The 19,167-nt window shown below is 49.0% G+C and overlaps 1 protein-coding gene across 1 annotated transcript in view; it reads right to left on the reverse strand.

The window, feature by feature from the left end:
* LOC121878178 (protein O-mannosyl-transferase TMTC1-like) overlaps positions 1 to 19,167 on the reverse strand; it is a gene marked incomplete in the record, with an annotated part of 115,720 nt that overhangs the window by 22,936 nt on the left and 73,617 nt on the right. Inside the window, 1 exon segment of the mRNA XM_042384220.1 lies at positions 15,496 to 15,631. Coding sequence (XP_042240154.1) covers positions 15,496 to 15,631 — 136 coding nt within the window.

Consider the following 19,167-nt stretch of genomic DNA (forward strand, 5'->3'; position numbering starts at 1 on the left):
ATCAGTATGCCCGTTCAGTTACATGTTACTCAAGAGTGGTTGGTAGGAGCAAGTGGTTGAAGTGAACAACAGAAGTAGCTAGTGGAGACCAGAGTGATTGGTGGGGACAAATTGCTTAGTGGTAACAGATGGTTGGCAAGTGGTTAGTGGGGCAGAGTGGTTGAGTGGGGGCCAGGTGGATTGGTGGGTGAAAGTGGTTGGGTGAGTGCAAGGTGGGTTGAGTGGGTGCAGTGGTTGGAGTGGGGACAGGTGGTTGTTGGGGGCAAGGTGGTTAGTGGACAGGTGGTTGATTGAGAACCAGAGTGGTTAGTGGGGTAGTGGTAGTGGTAGCAGATGGTTGGAGTGAGGCAGATTGGAGTGTGAGACAAGTGGTTAGTTAAGAGGCAAGTGGTTGATGGGGTAAATGGTTGGTGGGGGCAGAATGTTTGAGTAGGGACAAGTAGTTGGTGGTAGCAAATGGTTGGCAGAGCAAGTGGTTGAGTAGAGCAAGTGGTTAAGGTGGAGCAAGTGGTTTGAGTTGGGTGAAAGGTAGTTGGTGGGACAGAGTGGTTTGGAGTGGGTGCAGAGTGGTTTGAGTAAGGGCAAGTGTTTGGTGGGGGCAGAGTGGTTGGAGTGGGCAGGTGGTTTAGTGGGTGAGTGGTTAATAAGGTGGGGACAAATGGTTGGTGGGAGACAAATGGTTTAGTGGGGGCAAATGGTTTAGTGGGGAGAATGGTTAATTGGGAATGGTTGAGTGGGGGCAAATTGTTGAGTGGGGACTGTGTGGGTAGGTAGGAGCAAGTGGTTGGGTAGAGTTAAGTGGTTAGTGGGTGAAGGTAAGAGTGGTTTAGGTGGGTGCAAGTGGTTTGGTGGGGTAAGTGTTTAGTGGGGGCAGAGTGGTTGAGTAGGAATAAGAGTGGTTGTTGGGTGCAGGTGGGAGTGGTGAACAAGTGAGTTGGTGGGGAGCAAAGATGTTGGAGTGGGGGCAGGTGGTTGGTGGGCAGTGGTTGAAAGTTGGAGAAGAGTGGTTGAGTGGGGCATGTGGTTTTGAGTGGGATTGGAAGTGGTTGGGGTTAAGAAGTGGTTGAGTGGGGAATGAAGTGGTTGAGTGGGACAGAGTGGTTAGTGGGGGCAGAGTGGTTGGAGTAGGACAGAGTGTTAGTGAGTGCAAGTGGTTAGTAGGGCAGAAATGGTTAGTGGGGACAGTGGTTGAGTGGGCAAGTGGTTGGTGGGAACTGGGTGGTTGGTGGGGACAAGTGGTTTGAGGGAGCAGGTGGTTGGTTGAAGCAGAAGTGGTTGAGTGGGGCAGAGTGGTTGGTGGGGAGCAGAGTGGTTGGTAGGGAGCAAGTGGTTGTGGGGGCCAAGTGGTTTAGTGGGGGCAGGTGGTTGGTAGGAGCAGAGTTGTTGAGTGGGGGCCAGAGTGGTTGAGTGGGGCAGGTGGTTGGTGGGGACAGGTGGTTGGTGTGGGCAGGTGGATTTGGTGGGAGCAGGTGGTTGGTGGGTGCAGAGTGGTTGTGGATCCCAGGGTTGGTTGGGCAGTGGTTAGTGGGGACAAATGGTTGAGTAGAAGTGGTTGGTGAGGGCAGAGTGGTTAGGTATGGGGGCAAGTGGTGGTTGGTGGGGGCAAGTGGTTGGTGAGAACCAGAGTGGTTGAGTGGGGACAGAGTGGTTGAGTGGAGACAGTGGTTGGAGAAACGGAAGAGTGGTTGAGGTGGGCAGAGTGGTTGGTGGGAACCCAGGTGGTTTGAGTGGGGGCAGAGTGGTTGGTGGGGGCAGAGTGGTTGAGGTGGGGAGCCAAGTGGTTGAGTGGGGACAAGAGTGGTTGGTAGAACCAAATGGTTGAGTGGGGAGCAAAGTGGTTGGTGGGGACAAGTGGTTAGTGGGGAGCAAATGGTTTAGAGGAAGCAAGTGGTTGAGTGGGGGCAAGTGTTTGAGTGGGACAAGTGGTTGGTGGGGCAAGTGGTTGAGTGGGGGCAAGTGGTTGAGTGGGAGCAAGTGGTTGAGTGGGGGCAGAGTGGTTGAGTGAAAGACGGAAAGTGGTTGAGTGGGGAGCAGAGTGGTTGAGTGGGGACAGAGTGGTTGAAGGTGGGAGCAGTTGGTTGGGAGAGCAAGTGGTTAGTGGGGAGCAAGTGGTTGGTAGGGCAAGTGGTTGAGTGGGGAAGCAGAGTGGTTGGTGGGGGCAGAGTGAGTTGAGTGGGGGCAAGTGGTTGGTGGGGAGCAAAGTGGTTGAGTGGGGACAGGTGGTTGGTGGGAGAATGGTTGGTGAGAGCAGAATGGTTGAGTGGGGACAAGTGGTTGAGTGGTAGGAAATGGTTAACAGAAATGGTTGAGAGGGAGCAAGTGGTTGAGTGGGGAGCCAGGTGGTTGGTGGGTGAAAGTGGTTGAGTGGGAGCAGAGTGGTTGGTTGTGCAGAGTGGTTGAGTGAGGGCAGAGTGGTTGGTGAGGGGCAGGTGGTTGGTGGGATGCATGGGTTGGTGGGGCAAGATGGTTGAGTGGGGAGTGAGAGTGGTTGAGTGGGTTGCAGGTTGTTGGTGGGGAGTGGAAGTGGTTGGTGGGGGCAGAGTGGTTGGTGGGGAACCAGAGTGGTTAGTGGGTGCAGGGTTAGTGGGGACAAGTGGTTGAGTGGGAATGGAGTGGTTAGTGGGGCAAATGTGGTTGGTGGGGACAAGTGTTGAGTGGGGAGCAAATGGTTGGCAGAAGCAAGTGGTTGGAGTGGGAGCATGTGGTTGGGTGGGGGCAGAGTGGTTGGTGGGAGCAAGTGGTTAGTGGGGGCAAGTGGTTGGTGGGGACAGAGTGGTTGAGTGGGAGCAAGAGTGGTCAGTGGGAGCAAGTGGTTGAGTGGGAGCAGGTGGTTGGTGGGGAGCTAATGGTTTGTGGGAGCAAAGTGGTTAGTGGGGACAGAGTGGTTGAGTGGGGAGCAAGGTGGTTGAGTGGGGAGACAGAGTGGTTGCAGAGGGACAGAGTGGTTGAGTGGGGCAAGTGGTTAGTCAGGGGCCAGGGGTTGAGTAGGAGCAGAAGTGGTTTGTGAGAACAGAGTGGTTGAGTGGGGGACAGAGTGGTTGGTTGGAGCCAGGTGGTTGGTGGGGACAAGTGGTTAAGTGGGACAGAAATGGCTGAGTGGGGGCAAATGGTTAGTGGGGACAAGTTAGTTAGTGGGAATGGTTGGAGGGGGGCAAGTAGGTTGAGTGGGGGCAGAGTGGTTGGTGGGGGCAGAGTGGTTGGTGGGGCAAATGGTTGAGTGGGGACAGAGTGGTTGGTGGGGGCAGATGGTTGGTGGGGGCAGGTGGTTGAGTGGGGCCAGATGGTTGGTGGGGAGAGAAGTGGTTGGTGGAGACAGGTGGTTGGTGGGGGCAAGTGGTTGGTGGGGGCAAGATGGTTGAGTGGGAGAAGTGGTTGGTAGAGACGGAGTGGTTGGTGGGGTCAGAGTGGTTGGGTGGGGCAGGTGGGTGCAGGTGGGGAACCAGGTGGTTGGTGGGGACAAGTAGTTGGTGGGGAATGGAAGTGGTTGAGTGGGGGCAAGTGGTTAGTTGGGACAGAGTGGTTGGTGGGAACAAATGGTTGGAAAGAGCAAGTGGTTAGTGGGAGCAAGTGGTTGGAGTAGGAACAGAAGTGGTTGGTAGGACAAGTGGTTGAGTGGGGGCAAGAGTGGTTGGTGGGAGCAGAGTGGTTAGTGGGGACCAAGTGGTTGAGTGGGGACAAAGTGGTTGGTGGGGGCAGATGGTTGGTGGGGACAGAAGTGGTTAGTGGGAACAAATGGTGGTGAATGGTTGGTGGGGACAGAGTGGTTGAGTGGGGGCAGAGTGGTTGGTTGGGACAAGTGGTTAAATGGGGACAGAGAAGTGGTTGAAGTGGGGAGCAAATGGTTGAGTGGGGACAGTGGTTAGTGGGGAACAGATGGTTGAGTGGGGGCAAATGGTTGAGTGGGGACAAGTTAGTGGGAGAAAATGGTTGAGCAGGGAAGCAAGTGGTTTGAATGGGGACAAGTGGTTGGTGGGGACAAGTGGTTGGTGGAAGCAAATGGTTGGTGGGGACAAGTAGTTGAAGTGGGGAGCAGATAGTTTGGCAGGAGCAAGTGGTTGAGTGGGGACAGAGTGGTTTGAGTAGGGCAGAGTGGTTGAGTGGGGGCAGAAGTGGTTGAGTGGGGGCAGAGTGGTTGGTAGGGGGCAAATGGTTGAGTGGGGAAGAAGTGGTTGGTGGGGAGCAGAGTGGTTGAGTGGGGACAGAGTGTTTGGTCAGGGACAAGATGGTTGAGTGGGGAAGAGTGGTTGGGTGGGGAGCAAATGGTTGAGTGGGGCGGAAATGGTTAGGTGGGGGTGAAGTGGCTGAGTGGGGAGCAGAGTATAAGTGGGGGACAAATGGTTGAAGTAGGAACAGAATGGTTAGTGGGGCAAATGGTTGAGTGAGGACAAGTAGTTAGTAGAACAAATGGTTAGAAAAACAAGTGGTTTTAGACAGAGTGGTTGTGGGGGCAGAGTGGTTGAGTGGGGGCAAATTGGTTGAGTGGGGCAAGTGGTTGGAGTGGGGACAAGTGGTTAGTGGGAACCAGTGGCTAGTAGGGCAAGTGGTTGGTGGGGACAAGTAGTTGAGTGAGACAGATGGTTGGTGGGGGCAAATGGTTGGTGGGGACCAGAGTGGTTAGAGGGGGACAAGTAGTTGGTAGAGACCAAATGGTTGAGTGGGGGCAAATGGTTGAGTGGGGACAAGTGGTTAATTGGACAAATGGTTGGCAGAAGCAGAGTGGTTGAGTGGAGACAAGTGGTTGAGTGAAGAGCAGAGTGGTTGGAGTGGGGGAGAGTGGTTTGAGTGGGGACAGAGTGGTTAATGGGGGCAGAGTGGTTGGAGTGGGGAGAGTTGATTGAGTAGGGGACAAGTGGTTGGTGGGAGAAATGGTTGGTGGAGCAGCAGGTGGTTGAGTGGGAGTGATTGGTAGGTGGGGCATGTGGTTGATGGGGACAAATAATTGAGTGGGAGACAGGTGGTGAGTGGGGACTGAAGTGGTTGAGTGGGGACAGAGTGGTTGGTGGGGGCAAATGGTTGGCAGAGCAGAGTGGTTGAGTGGGGACAGAGTGGTTGGAGTGGGAACCAGAGTGGTTGAGTGGGTGAGAAGTAGTTAGTGGGAGCAGATTGGTTAGTGGGTGCAAGTGGTTAGTGAGGACAGAGTGGTTGAGTGAGGGCCATGTGGTTAGTGGGGTATGTGGGTTGAGTAGGGGGCAAATGGTTGGTGGGAATGTGAGTGGTTGAGTGGGTGCAGAGTGGTTGGTGGGGAGTGAAGTGGTTGAGTGGGGGCAGAGTGGTTGGTGAGAGACAGAGTGGTTGGTGGGTGCAAGGGAGGTTGATGGGGACAGAAGTGGTTGAGTAGGGCAAATGGTTGAGGGCAAATGGTTGAGTGGGACAAGTGAGTTGGTGGTAGCAAATGGTTAGCAGAAGCATGTGGTTGAGTGGGGCATGTGGTTAGTGGGGGAAAGTGGTTGGTGGGGACAGAGTGGTTGGGTGTGGGCAAGTGGTTAGTGGGGACAAGTGGTTGGTAGGAGCAAGTGGTCAGTGGGAGCAAGTGGGTTGGTAGAAGACAGGTGGTTAGTAGGGAGCAAATGGTTTGTAGGGAGCAAATGGTTGTGATAGGGACAATGGTAGTAGCAGAAGTGGTTGGTGGGGCAAGAAGTGGTTGCTGGGGAGCAAGTGGTTGAGTGGGGAGCAGGTGGTTGAGTCGGGGCAAAGGGGTTGGTGGGAGAAGTGGTTGGTGAGGACAAGGTGGTTGAGTGGGGGCAAGTGGTTAGTTGCAGAAGTGGTTAGTGGGGACAAGTAGTTAATGGGAACAAATGGCTAGTGGGGGCAAATGGTTGAGGTGGGGACAAGGTGGTTGGGTGGGTGTAAATGGTTGGTGGGGACGGAAATGGTTGAGTGGGGGCAGAGTGGTTGGGTGGGAACCAGGTGGTTGAGGTGAGGGCAAGATGGTTGAGTGGGACAGGTGGTTGGTGGGGCAGGTTGATAGGGACAAGTGGTTGGGGGGACAGAAGTGGTTGGTGGGGCAAGTGGTTGGCAGAGCAAGGTTGAGTGGGGAACCAGGTGGTTGGTGGGACAGAGTGGTTGGTGGGGGCAGGAGTGTTTGGTGGGGGCAGGTGGTTGAGTGGGGGCAGAGTGGCTGGGTGGGGAGACAGGTGATTGGTGGGGACAAGTAGTTGGTGGGGAGAAATGGTTGAGTGGGGGCAGATGGTTGAGTGGGGACAAGTGAATTGGTGTGGGAGCAAATAGTTGGCAAACAAGTGGTTAGTGGAGAGCAAGTGGTTAGTGGGAGCAAGTGGTTGGTAGAGACAGAAGTGGTTGGTGGGGGCAGAGTGTTTGGTGGGGAGCAAGTGGTTGAGTAGGGACAAGTAGTTGGTGGGAACCAAATGGTTAGTGGGGCAAATGGTTGAGTAGGGACAAGTAATTGGCAGTAGCAAATGGATTTATGAAAGCACGTGGTTGAGTGGGAGACATGTAGTTAAGTGTTAGCAAATGGTTTGTGGGAGCAAATGGTTAGTAGGGACAAGTGGTTGGTGGTAGCGTGGTTGAGTGGGGGAAAGAAGTGGTTAGTGGGGAGCAGAGTGGTTAGTAGGGAGACAGAGTGGTTGAGTCAGAGGAGGTGGAAAGACAGGAAGTAGTTAGTAGGGACAACAGAGTGGTTGGGAGAGCAGAACAGAGTGGTTAGTTGGGGCAGAGTGGTTGAAAAATGGGGACAAGTGGTTAGTAGGACAAATGGCTGGTAGAGGCAAATGGTTGAGTGGGGACAAATAGTTAGTGGGAGTAAATGGTTGGCAAGGCAAATGGTTGAGTGGGGGCAGAAGTGGTTGAGTGGGGGCAGAAGTGGTTAGTAGGGGCAAAATGGTTGAGTGGGGACAGAGAGTGGTTGAGTGAGGAGGCAGAGTGGTTAGTGGGGACAGAAGTGGTTATGGGGACAAGTGGTTGAGTGGGGAGCAAATGGTTAACAGAAGCAAGTGGTTAGTGGGAGCAAGTGGTTAGTGGGAGCAAGTGGTTGAAGTGAGGGAGCAGAGTAGAGTGTTTAGTGGGGAACAAAGTGGTTAGTGGGGCAAGTGGCTGAGTGGGGGCAGAAGTGATTGAGTGGGGACAAGTGGTTAGTGGGAGGAAATGGTTGGTGGGGGCAAGTAGTTGGTGGGGACAAAGTAGTTGAGTGGGGAGCAAATGGTTGGCAGAGTGGTTAGTGAGACAGAGTGGTTGAGTGGGAGCAGGTGGTTGGTGAATGAGGAAGTGGTTGGTGGGTGGAAGTGATTAGTGGGGGCAAGTGTTCAGGTGGGGAGCAAGAGTGGTTGAGTGGGGACGGAAGTGGTTGAGTGGGGAACCAAATGGTTGAGTGAGGGGCCAGAAGTGGTTGAGTGGGGACAGAAGTATGGTTGAGTGGTAGCAAATGGTTGGCAAACCAGAGTGGTTGGTGGGGAGCAAGTGGTTGGGTAGAACAAGTGGTTGGTGGGTGAGAAGTAGTTAGTGGGAGCCAAAAGTGGTTGAGTGGGTGCAAGTGGTTGGTGAGGCAGAGTGGATAGTGGGGCAGAGTTGTAAGAAATTGGGGGTATAAAGGGTTGGTGGGGCCAAATGGTGAGTGGGAGTGAATTGGTTGGTGGTGCAGAGAGTGGATTGGTGGGGTAGAGGTGGTTGGTGGGGACAGAGTGGTTGGTGGGAGCAAGTGGTTGGTGGGTGAGAGAAGTGGTTGGTAGGAGCAAATTGGTTGAGTGGGTGCAGAGTGGTTGGTGAAGGCAGGTGGTTGAGTGAGGGGCAGAGTGGTAGAGGTGCGGTATGGGGTTGAGTGGGGAGCAAATGGTGGGTGGGAGTAGAGTGGTTGGTGGGTGCAAGTGGTTGAGTGGGGTGGAAGTGGTTAGTGGGGGCAAGTGGTTAAGGTGGAGACAAGTGGTTAGTGGTGCAAAGGTTGAGTGGGGACAAGTGTAGTTGAAGTAAGACAAATGGTTGAGTGGAGCGAAATGGTTGAGTGGGGACAAGTAGTTGAGTGGGGGCCAAATGGTTGGGAGAAGCACGTGGTTGGTGGGGCATGTGGTTGGTGGGGAAGTGGTTGAGTGGGGCAAGTGGTTTGTGGGGGCAGAGTGGTTGGTGGGGGCAGAGTGGTTAGGTGGAGACAGAGTGGTTAGTGGGAGCAGAGTGGTTAGTGGGGAGCAGGTGGTTGAGTGTGGGAGCAATGTGGGTTTGTGGGGACAAGATGGTTGAAGTGGGGACAGAGTGGTTGTAGGCAAGTGGTTGAAGTGGTGGCAAGTGGTTGCAGAGGACCAGTGGTTGGAGTGGGAGCAGAGTGGTTGGTGGGCAAGGGGTTGAAGTGGGAGCAAGTGGTTGAGTGGGGACAAGTGGTTGAGTGGGGCGTGGTTGGTTAGAGGCAGAGTGGTTGGTGGGGACAAGTAGTTAGTGGGAACAAATGGCTGAGTGGGGCCAAATGGTTGGTGGGGACAAGTAGTTGGTAGGGCAAATGGTTGAGTGGGGGCAGAGTGGTTGAGTGGGTGCAGAGTGTGGTTGGTAGAGGGACCAGAGTGGTTGGTGGGGCATATGGTTGAGTGAAGACAGAGTGGTTGGAGTGGGAGGCAGAGTGGTTGGTGGGGCCAGAGTGGTTGGTGGGGGCAAGATGGTTGAGTGGGGAAGGAAGTGGTGGTGGGAATGGAGAGATGGTTGAGTGGGGGCAAGTGATTGGTAGGGACAAATGGTTAGTGGGGAAGAAGTAATTAGTGAAAGCAAATGGTTGAGTGGGGACAGAGTGGTTGGTGGGGCAGGTGGCTGGTGGAGCAAGTCATTGGTGGGGACAAAGTGGTTAGTGGGAGCAAGTGGTTGAGTGGGGGCAAATGGTTGAGTTGGGACAAGTGGTTAGTGGGGCAAATGGTTGGGAAGAAGCAGAGTGGTTGAAGTAGGGAGCAGAGTGTTTGAGTGGGGCAAGTGGTTGGAGTGGGGCAGAGTGGTTGAGTGGGGCCAGAGTGGCTGGTGGGGCAAGTGTTTGGGGACAATGTTAAGTGGGAGCAAATGGTTGGTGAGGGCAAATGGTTGAGTGGGGACAAGTGGTTTGGGGAACAAATGGCTGAAGTGGGGGCAAATGGTTGAGTGGGGACAAGTGGTTGAGTGGGGGCAATTGAGTTAGTTAGGGCAAATTTGTTAGTGAGGGCAGAGTTGTTGGTGGGGAGCAAAGTGGTTGAGTCAGGGCCAGGGGTAAGTGGGAGCAAGAGTGGTTGGTGGGTACAGAAGTGGTTGGTGGGGGCAGAGTGGTTATTTGGGGCCAGAGTGGTTGAGTGGGGACAAATGAGTTAATGAGAACAAATGGCTGGGTGGGGCCAAATGAGTTAGTTGGGACAAATTAGCAAGGTGGAGCAAATGGTTGAGTGGGGGCAAATGGTTGAGTGGGGACAGAGTGGTTAGTGGGAGAGAAATGGTTGAGTGGCACAAGTGGTTGAGTAGAGACAAATGGTTAGCAGAAAGCAAGTGGTTGAAATGGGAGGCAAGTGGTTGAGTAGGAACCAAGTGGTTGGTGGGGCTGAGTGGTTGGTGGGAGCAGAAGTGGTTGAGTGGGGAAAGTGGTTCATTGGGAGCAAGTGGTTGAGTGGGGACAGAGTGTTTGGTGGGAGGAAAATGGTTGGTGGGGAAAAGTGGTTGTGGGGACAGAATGGGTGGGGAGGATTAGTGGGGGCAGAGTGGTTGGTGGAGATGGTGTGGGTAGGGGACAGAGTGGTTGGTGAACAGATGGTTGAGTGGGGAGACCAGGTGTGGGGACAGAGTGGTTGAGTGGGGCAGGTGGTTGGGAAGAAGCAGAGTGGTTGGGTGGGGAGAGTGTTGGTGAGACAGAGCGGTTGGTGGGGACAAGTGGTTGAGGTGGGGTGCAAGTGTGTTAGTGGGGGCAGAAGTGGTTGAGTAGGGACGAAGTGGTTGGTGAGGGCCAAATGGTTGGTGGAAAAGTGGTTCGTGGAAACCAGATGGTTGAGTAGAGGCAGAGTGTTTGAAGGTGGGGAAGCAATGGTTGAGTGGGGAAGAAGTGGTTAGTGGGAGCCAGATGGTTGAGTGGTGGCAAGTGATTCAGGTGGGGCAGAGTGGCTGGTGAGGGACCAGAGTCGTGAGTGGGGACAGAGTGGTTGAGTGGGGAGCAAATGGTTGAGTGGGGCAAATGGATTGAGTGGGGGCATTTAGTTAGTTGGGGCAAATGGTTAGAAGGAGCAAGTGGTTGGGTGGAAGCAGAGTGTTGAGTGGAAGACCAAGCGGTTGAGTGGGTGCAAGTGGTTGAGTGGAGTGCAGAGTGGTTAGTAGGGGCAAGTGGTTGAGTGGGGGCGAAGTGGTTGAGTGAGAGACAGAATGGTTGGTGGGAAAAAGTGGTTCGTGGGAACCAAATGGTTGGTGGGGGCAGAGTGTTTAGTGGGGAGCAAATGGTTGGTGGGGAAGTGGTTAGTGAGGGAGCAAATGGTTGAGTCAGAGGGGCAGGAAGTGGTTGGTGGGGGCAAAGTGGCTGAGTGGGGAGCAAGTCGTGAGTGGGGACAAGTGGTTGGTGGAACCAAATGGTTAGTGGGGAGCAAATGGTTGAGTGGGGACAAGTAGTTGAGTGGGAGACAGAATGGTTAGAAGAAACAGAGTGGTTAGTGGGGGCAAGTGTTTGGTAGGACAAGTGGTTGGTGGGGGGCAAGTGGTTGAGTGGGGCAGAAGTGGTAGTGGGAGCAAGAGTGGTTGAGTGGGGACAAGTGGTTGAGTGGGAAGCAAATGGTTGAAGTGGGGGCAAATGGTTAGTAGGGACAAGTGGTTAGCGGGGACAAGTGGTTGGTGGGAGCAGAGTGGTTGGTGACGGCAGATGGTTGAGTGGGGACAAGTGGTTGGTGGGACAGAATGGTTGGCAGAGCAAGTGGTTGGTGGGAGCAGAGTGGTTGAGTAGGGCAGAGTGGTTAGTGGGGAGCAGGTGGTTGAGTGGGGCAGAGTGGTTGAGTGGGGACAGGGGTGGTTGAGTGGGGAGCAGAGTGGTTGGTGGGGACAAGGTGGTTGAGTGGGGAGAGAGTGGTTGAGTGAGGGGCCAGATGGTTGGTGGGGATGGAAGTGGTTGGTGAGCAGATGGTTGGCAGGAAGCATGTGGTTAGTGGGGACCAGAGTGGTTGAGTGGGAACCAAGTGGTTAGTGGGGCAAGTGGTTGGTGGGGGCCAGAAGTGGTTGAGTGGGGGCAGAGTGGTTGGTGGGAGCAGAGTGGTTGAGTGGGGATGGAAGTGTGGTTGAGTGGAGACAAATGGTTAGTGAGGGGCAAATGGTTGGTGGGGACAAGTAGTTAGTGGTAGCAGAATTAGCAGATTAGTTGGTGGGGAGCAAGTGGTTTGGGGGGTAGAGAAAGTGGTTGGGTGGGAGCAGAGTGGTTTAGTGGGTGGAAGTGGTTGAGTGGGGCAGAGTGGTTGGTGAGGGGCAGAGTGGTTAGTAGGGAATGGGGGGTTGAGTGGGGCAAGTGGTTGAGTGGGGAGTAAGTGGTTGGTGGGAGCAGAGTGGTTCAAGTGGGGTAGAGTGGTTAGTGGGGGGCCAGAGTGGTTGGTGGGGGCAGTGGTTAGTGGGTGCAAGTGGTTTAGTGGGGACAAGTAGTTGAGTAGAACCAAAATGGTTGGTGGGGCAAATGGTTAGTGGGGACAGAGTGGTTGGTGGGGACCAAGTGGTTGGTGGGAAGCAGATGGTTGGTGGGACAGAAGTGGTTAGTGGGGAGCAATTGGTTTAGAAGGAGCAAGTGGTTGGTGGGGCAAGTGGTTGAGTGGGGACGGAAGTGGTTTGAGTAGGGACAAGTGGTTAGTGAAGACATGGAAGTGGTTGGTGGAGCAGAGTGGTTGAGTGGGAGTGAGGGGTTGAGTGGGGCAAATGGTTAGTGGGAGCAAGTGGTTAGTGGGAGTGAATTGGTTGAGTGGGGGCAAGTCGTTGAGTGGGGACAGAAGTGGTTGGTGGGTGCAAGTGGTTGAGTGGGGCAGAAGAGTGTTTGGAAGTGGGAGTAAGTGGAAGTGGCAGTGGTTAGTGAGGGGAGCAGAGTGGTTAGTGAGGGCCAAGTGTGGTTAGTGGGGGAGTAGAGAAGTGTTTGAGTGGGGGCACTTGGTTGAGTGGGAACCAAGTGGTTGAAAGTGAAGAGGCAAGTGGTTGGTGAGCACTTGAGTAGTTAGTGAGAGGGCAAATGGTTGAGTGGGGGCAAGTGGTTTTTGGGTTTAAGGTGGCTGGTGTGAGGCAAGTGGTTGGTGGGGGAGTGAGAGTGGTTAGTGAGAGCAAATGGTTTGTGGGGCAGAGTGGCTAGTGAGGGGGCAGAGTGGTTGGTGGGGTATGTGGTTGGTGGGGTAGAAGTGGTTGGTGGGACAAGTGGTTAGCCTGGGCAAGATGGTTGAGTGGGGCAGAGTGGTTGGTGAGGACCAGTGGTTGGTGAGGAGGCAAGTTAGGTTTGCTTTTAGTACTGGAGAGAGAGAGACGGGTTTTAAATATTGTCATGCAAGAACAACTGGTTCCTCTTCACCATATTTGTCTAGGTATATTGATCAAAGTGTTGTATTCACTGACTACACATTCAGACGTGCAACTCAAAACAGGGAATATAACTCTTGTTTCTCCTAGTAAACCGTGGCTGGATTGAGGTTATTTAGGGCGTTTAAGTTAGTTTAGGGTGGCTAATCTAGGTAGGTTGGGTTGGATTTAGCATTAGGGTGGATTAGATTTGGTTTACGATAGCGTTAGGTTAGCTAAGTTAGGTTAGGTTTGTGTTGGATTGGTTTGGTTGGGTTAGAGGTTTAGTTAGAGTGTTGGATGTTTGGTTGGGTTAGGGTGGATTGAAACAAACAAGAGTAGAATAAGTATATATCTGCTATATCAACGTACAGCGTTCTGGAAATGAATGGGGAAGTTGGCGAAAGTTGCTGTAATTAAGTAAGTTTTGCAGGTTAGGATGTGATAGCTGATGTAAACATTCCCACGGCCTTGGGTGAAGTACAGGTAAAGTTCCGCTAATGTATTATTACTAACCACAGGCTTGATTTATGAGTGCTTTACTCGTGTGTAGAGCAGTAAGTCTACTATTTACCTCTGATTTATTACAAGCTAAGTCAGATAGGGGAGTCAATGTGGTGTTGAAATTTCTTTTTTTTTCCTGAAATAATTTCATAGTTGAGTTTATTTCATTTCAATATTCTTATGGAAAAAAAAAGACAATCATCTTTGTTCTCAATGTTCAATGTTCAGTGTTGTGTCAAAGTGGAAAAAGTGATAAAGTGATTTTAAAAAATATAAAAATTGTTTAATTAAGCCATTGTAGGAAGATGAATAAAACTCGGAGAATATTTTTACACGAAGCACGAAAACTGTACATATTAATTATTTAGTTATCTATGAGTACTAAAAGATTTAAAGAATTTATAAATATATATCTGAATTACGTTGGCTTTAAATTTTTGACCTGTCAGTTAAATACGTTCTTTTTAGCGGAGGATGGCACAGCAAGAAGGCATTGACACATCTAACCTGAAACAATATACTTTTATGTCTTTATTGTTTATCAGATAAAAAATTACGTGGTATTGTTAATAGTAATTATTTTGGTCCAATCAGGTGAGCTCAGAGTTCACTTGTTGTTGATGTTATGATGTATTACTGCCGAGCTCTTTAATTAAGAGGGTATTATAGGTTAATAGATACACGAGTCATCAGTATGGAAGAGGTAAAGTGAGATATATTTATCTGGTACAGCAGCCAAGGGACAGACTGGTGTAATAATTTATGTTACGGACGTTCAGTGTTTTAAAAGACTTTGGTAACTCGGACTAATGACAGTAAGAGGGTCCGAAAAAATGCAATTTTCCGAGAAATCCGAATATTTTGCAGATAGGTCTGACGTGTGTGCTGCTGTTATTGTGTTATGATACACATTTAGACTTTCTATGTTAAATGTACAAGCCTTTAGGGTGATGATGATTCTAAAACATAAATAAACAGTATTATATAAGCGAAAATGTGGGAACAAAGTACTGTAACGTTTTTTTCAAATTGCTCTTTTCTGTTGTATTTTGCAATAGCATTTTGTCATTTCTTATAAGTATTCCCCACACAGGAAACCTCATCTTCCTGCTCACTCATACGTTTTTGTCTTGACTTTATTCTTGAAACTATCATAGAATGTTGTTGTCTTAAGGCTGTGTGTGTGCGTGTGCTTGCTGCAGTTTTTTATCACTGTTCACAATTCGTGATGATGCCCAATTTTTCTGCAGTAATCATATGTTTACTGCCCCAGTGGAACCTTGAACCACCACCTGCAATTAATATACAGTGCACATCACCAGCAGAAGATAACCATTTCTCAAACATCAAGTACTTTAACTAATATATGAGTGAGACGTGCGTAAAGACCAAACGCTTCCCTCACACCGCTCAACATGTTGGCTGATCAATATCGTGGATGTATTATTCAGGTCACTCGTAGGTGCCGAAGCTGTGTCAGATTATTTCAAGTTGGTCCAAACGAACCAAACGGTTGCCAGGAGGTGATCATTATCTCGTAATTTAATGTTGGAAAACACGGAAAAAAAATACCGATTTATGGAAAACAAATGCTGGAGAAGGTGTGACATGGTTCGAGTTTTCAGGAATTCGAAATAATGAAGTCCAAATTATCGAGACTTTCTTTTAAATACATACATGAGTTAATATTATCTGGGTTACTAACTTACCGCACAGGTGAGACTCCGTCCTCCTTAACAAACTAGTTCATGCATGGGCCAGAGCCTGGATTTTGCTCAAAAGGTACAAAATGGAGGTACCGGATGAAATACTAATTTTCTAAAAGTTTATTTTCTCTAGTTTCTAAAACTGTTTGCTGGAACATCCTTACTGTGTAGCATTCTGGCTGAAACTTTCCCTTTAAGTTAATGAAGGTGGTGTAGTACTGTATTACAGTACTTGGCCTTGAGCCCTAACTTTAAACTTACTCGTCTGTCCACAGCGCGTGAATTGAGGTCTATAATTTTGGCGGTATATTACTATGTAATTTGTTGATAATACAATTTACTAGGTCTACATGATTATGTTTTTAGTGGTTTTAATTAATCCAATGAGTTTAACTAGGAATGACAATTTATTATAACAATCCTGGGGAAGGATTTCGGAAAGGATAGGTTTTACCAAAATTGTCCTTTATACCAGTTATCATGTGATTAGGGCAGAACAAAACAATAAAGCTACTGTTTTGAGATGTTCAGTCAACATTTTTGTCATTTATTCAACATCCTTCACCAGTGCTATGAAGGATGTCTGGTATATACCGCGCAGTGCTACTGATCACCTTCTCTGACCCATGGACTAAACAATGTAAACAAGCATTACGTGAGTATTAGGACGTCATCATATATATATATATATATATATATATATATATATATATATATATATATATATATATATATATATATATATATATATATATATATATATATATATATATATATATATATATGTGTGTGTGTGTGTGTGCGTGTATGTATTTTTCTCAACATGCAGTACTGAGCAGTGCCAGTGCCTCACCTCTTGTAGAAGACTTCTGCCTGTGTGTTGTGGTCTAGTGTCCTCATGAGCCTTGCAGTGTTGACCAGTGCCACCGGGTGCCGTGGGTCCAACCCCAGTGCCGCCTCGTAGTGCCGCAGAGCTGCCTCACCGCGACCTGAATAACCAACAGATGCACTCCTTAATTATGTAATTATGGACCAGACAAGGTCAAAGGTCAAAGTGCCAGCTGGGTGGTTGGTGGGTGGGGGGGGGGGACAGTGGGGGCTACCGTGTAAACAGCATACATCCCTCACACACAGCAGGTCACCACCACAGCGTGCCACACACCTTCCCTTATACACAACAATAAGGCACAGCATGTCACCACAGCGTGCCACACAGAACAGGTCACCACCATAGCCTGCCACGCAACTCTCGCCTGGCCTGGCACCATCTGGAATTTGTTGCTGTTCATTTGTATGAAAACATTTTTACTGTTAATAGGTTATCAAACACAGAGTCGCTGTTTTACACTAAATTTCTTTTAAACCCGCCTAACCTAACCTAACCTAACCTTGCCTAACCAAACTTTATGATTTCGAAATATAATTTAATTACTATAAAAGTAAGATAATTTTCTTGCTCTTTGTTTAGGTGTAAGATGAACTGCTGTACATACTAAAAATATTACGTGTGAGAATTGACTACCAACATGTAGTACCGTGTTTGCAAGACCGAGTATTTGTTCACGACAAAATGCTCACTTCGTTTTTTTCTCTCCTTTTTCGTATGGTCAGTAAAGGATGAAATTTAATAATGTGTTGTTGTTTTCACCAGGCGTTGGTGTGCCAGAGTCAGCAGTGAGAAGTGATGGCATTGATGTTTGTTTACTCTTGGGTGTATGAGCTCGTTTGTGAGACAAGATCTTCATCGGCCTATTTGAGGATACTGACGAGTGAGAGCAGGAGGAGGGAGAGAGAATTGGGAGAGGAGAAGAATGAGGAAGAAAAGAGAGCTAGGAGGAAAGAAGAAAGGAAGCAGGAAGACTGAGAAAATAAAAGAAATACGAATGACAATTTATAGATAAATGAATAACTTAAGAAACAATGTCAAGGAGTAGTAAGATGTGGAAGTTTATCAAATTTCAGAGTCAGTCTCCTCGTCTCTTTGTCTTCCGCTAAAAATACCTTCATTGACCTAACTTTTAGGATTCTGTTCCCTTCCATCTTCTTCTTTTCTTCCTACTCTCTCTAATTATATATATATATATATATATATATATATATATATATATATATATATATATATATATATATATATATATATATATATATATATATATATATATATATATATATATATATATATATATTCTCACCACACCATTTCCTATCTCCCATACAGAAACCTCTCTTCCTCTCCCTGTCCTCCTCCTCCTCTCCCAGTCCCTTTCCTCTCTCCGTCTTCTTCCGTTCCTCCTACTTTCGTCCTCCTCTCCTCCTCCTCCCCCTCTCTCCCTACTCCTACTATCCTCCTCCTCTCCCCCACAAGACAGGTGCGTCATCCCCCGCAGGAAGATTTTGTAGGATGAAAATAAATTAATTTTATCTGTTCATAATCCTTCGAGTTGTGACTCATGGAGACCTCCCCCCTTCGACCTGTCTCCTCCCTTCTTTCTCCTCTTTCCTTCCTGTCTCTTAGTCCTCCCGAGGCTGGAAGACGAGGAGTAAGACATGGAGAAAGAGGAAAAGAAGGAGGAGGTGGAGGATGAGAAGGAATAAATGAAGGAGAGGGAGGAGGAGGAGGAGGAGGAGGATGAAGTGGAAGAATAAAAGGAGGAAAAGGAGGGAGGATAGGGGTGAGAAGAAGAAAAAGAAGGAAGGAATGACTAAGAGGGAGACAAAGAGGAAAGAAAAGATAGAAGTGAAAAAGAGAGAGGGAGAAGAATTGAGGGAGAGAGGGAGAGGGAGAAGAAGTGGGGGGGAGGGAAGGAGAGGGAGAAGAAGTGGGGGAGAGTGGAGGAAAAAGAGGAAGAGAGAAGAAGAGGAAGAAGAAGTGGAAGAAAGAGAGGATGAGGGAGAAGAAGTGAAAGAGAGAAAGAAGAAAGAGGGAGAAGGAGAAGTGGAAGAGAGAGAGGTAGAGGGAGAAGAAGTGGAGGGGAGAAAGAAAGAGGGAGGAGAGAGAGAGAGGGGGGAGAAGATGTGCTAGGGAGAGACGGGGAGCTGGAGAAAAATTGCAGGAGAGAGAGGGAGAGTGAGAAAAGTGAAGGTGTTAAAGCACATATCTGTCAGGTGAACGTAATACCCTTACACTGTAGCGAGTTTCATGGTGCTGTATTATTGTCCTGATTACAGCCAAAGCATTATTATGTACTTGTGTTAAGTTGCCAGTATGTGTGTGTGTGTGTGTGTGTGTGTGTGTGTGTGTGTGTGTGTGTGTGTGTGTGTGTGTGTGTGTGTGTGTGTGTGTGTTATATGAATATTGATATTATGAAGTAAGTTAATACATCTATACATCACCACGGAAATACAGTACCTCTCGTAGGTATAATGATCTAGATGATTTCTGTACGAGTTTACGTGAAGTGAACCGAGACAGAGTATTGATGTATGCAATCGATGTCTGGGCTTCAGTAAGCAATATTTATTTCCAAGTTCATATTAACTTATAGATTTATTTTAATTGATTTGTTTACACGGGGTGGGTAGGGGGGGAGGTAGATGGGTGTATGACTCATTGTTGTTCACGAGTCTTAATGGTTGAGTCTAGTGCCGGGTTTACCTAGAGTAGAGTAAAGTGTTAGGTTAACAATTCAGCCATTCAGTCTTAGAAAGAGTTGTAGGTTTACTTGGATCACGTGAAGATAACGTACCCCAGTTTATTTCACTTGTAAATTAACCACAATGATACTAACCTAACCTAACCTAACCTAACTACCCAGGTAGAGTGAGAATGTTCAATCATCAAGTGAAATAAAGGAACAGGTTGAATCCTATTAATGAGCACAAACTTTTTTGGCCACCTCAGAGTGCATAGTTGTTACCATCACGTGCTGTCATTGTTACCATCACCTGCTGTCATTGTTACCATCACCTGCTGTCATTGTTACCATCACCTGTTGTCATTGTTACCATCACCTACCATCATTGTTACCATCACCTGCTGTCATTGTTACCATCACCTGCTGTCATTGTTACCATCACCTGTTGTCATTGTTACCATCACCTACCATCATTGTTACCATCACCTGCTGTCATTGTTAATATCACCTATTGTCACTGTTACTATCACAGATTGTCAGTATTACAGTCTCAGGCTACACATATCACCAGCACAGACAGCGAGGAAAGGACCATTTGGAAGTTTTCTAGGTAAGAATTTTTTTTTACAATCCAAAGTCTCATACACATTACCTCCTGCAGGTGTACACATTACCTCCTGCAGGTGTACACATTACCTCCTGCAGGTGTACACATTACCTCCTGCAGGTGTACACATTACCTCCTGCAGGTGTACACATTACCTCCTGCAGGTGTACACATTACCTCTTGCAGGTGTACATATTACCTCCTGCAGGTGTACACATTACCTCCTGCAGGTGTACACATTACCTCCTGCAGGTATACACAATACCTCCTGCAGTGTACACAATACCTCTTGCAGGTGTACACATTACCTCCTGCAGGTGTACACATTACCTCCTGTAAGTGT

This window comes from Homarus americanus, unplaced genomic scaffold, assembly GCF_018991925.1.
Source record: "Homarus americanus isolate GMGI-L3 unplaced genomic scaffold, GMGI_Hamer_2.0 scaffold45562, whole genome shotgun sequence".
NCBI classification, from domain to species: Eukaryota; Metazoa; Arthropoda; class Malacostraca; order Decapoda; family Nephropidae; genus Homarus; species Homarus americanus.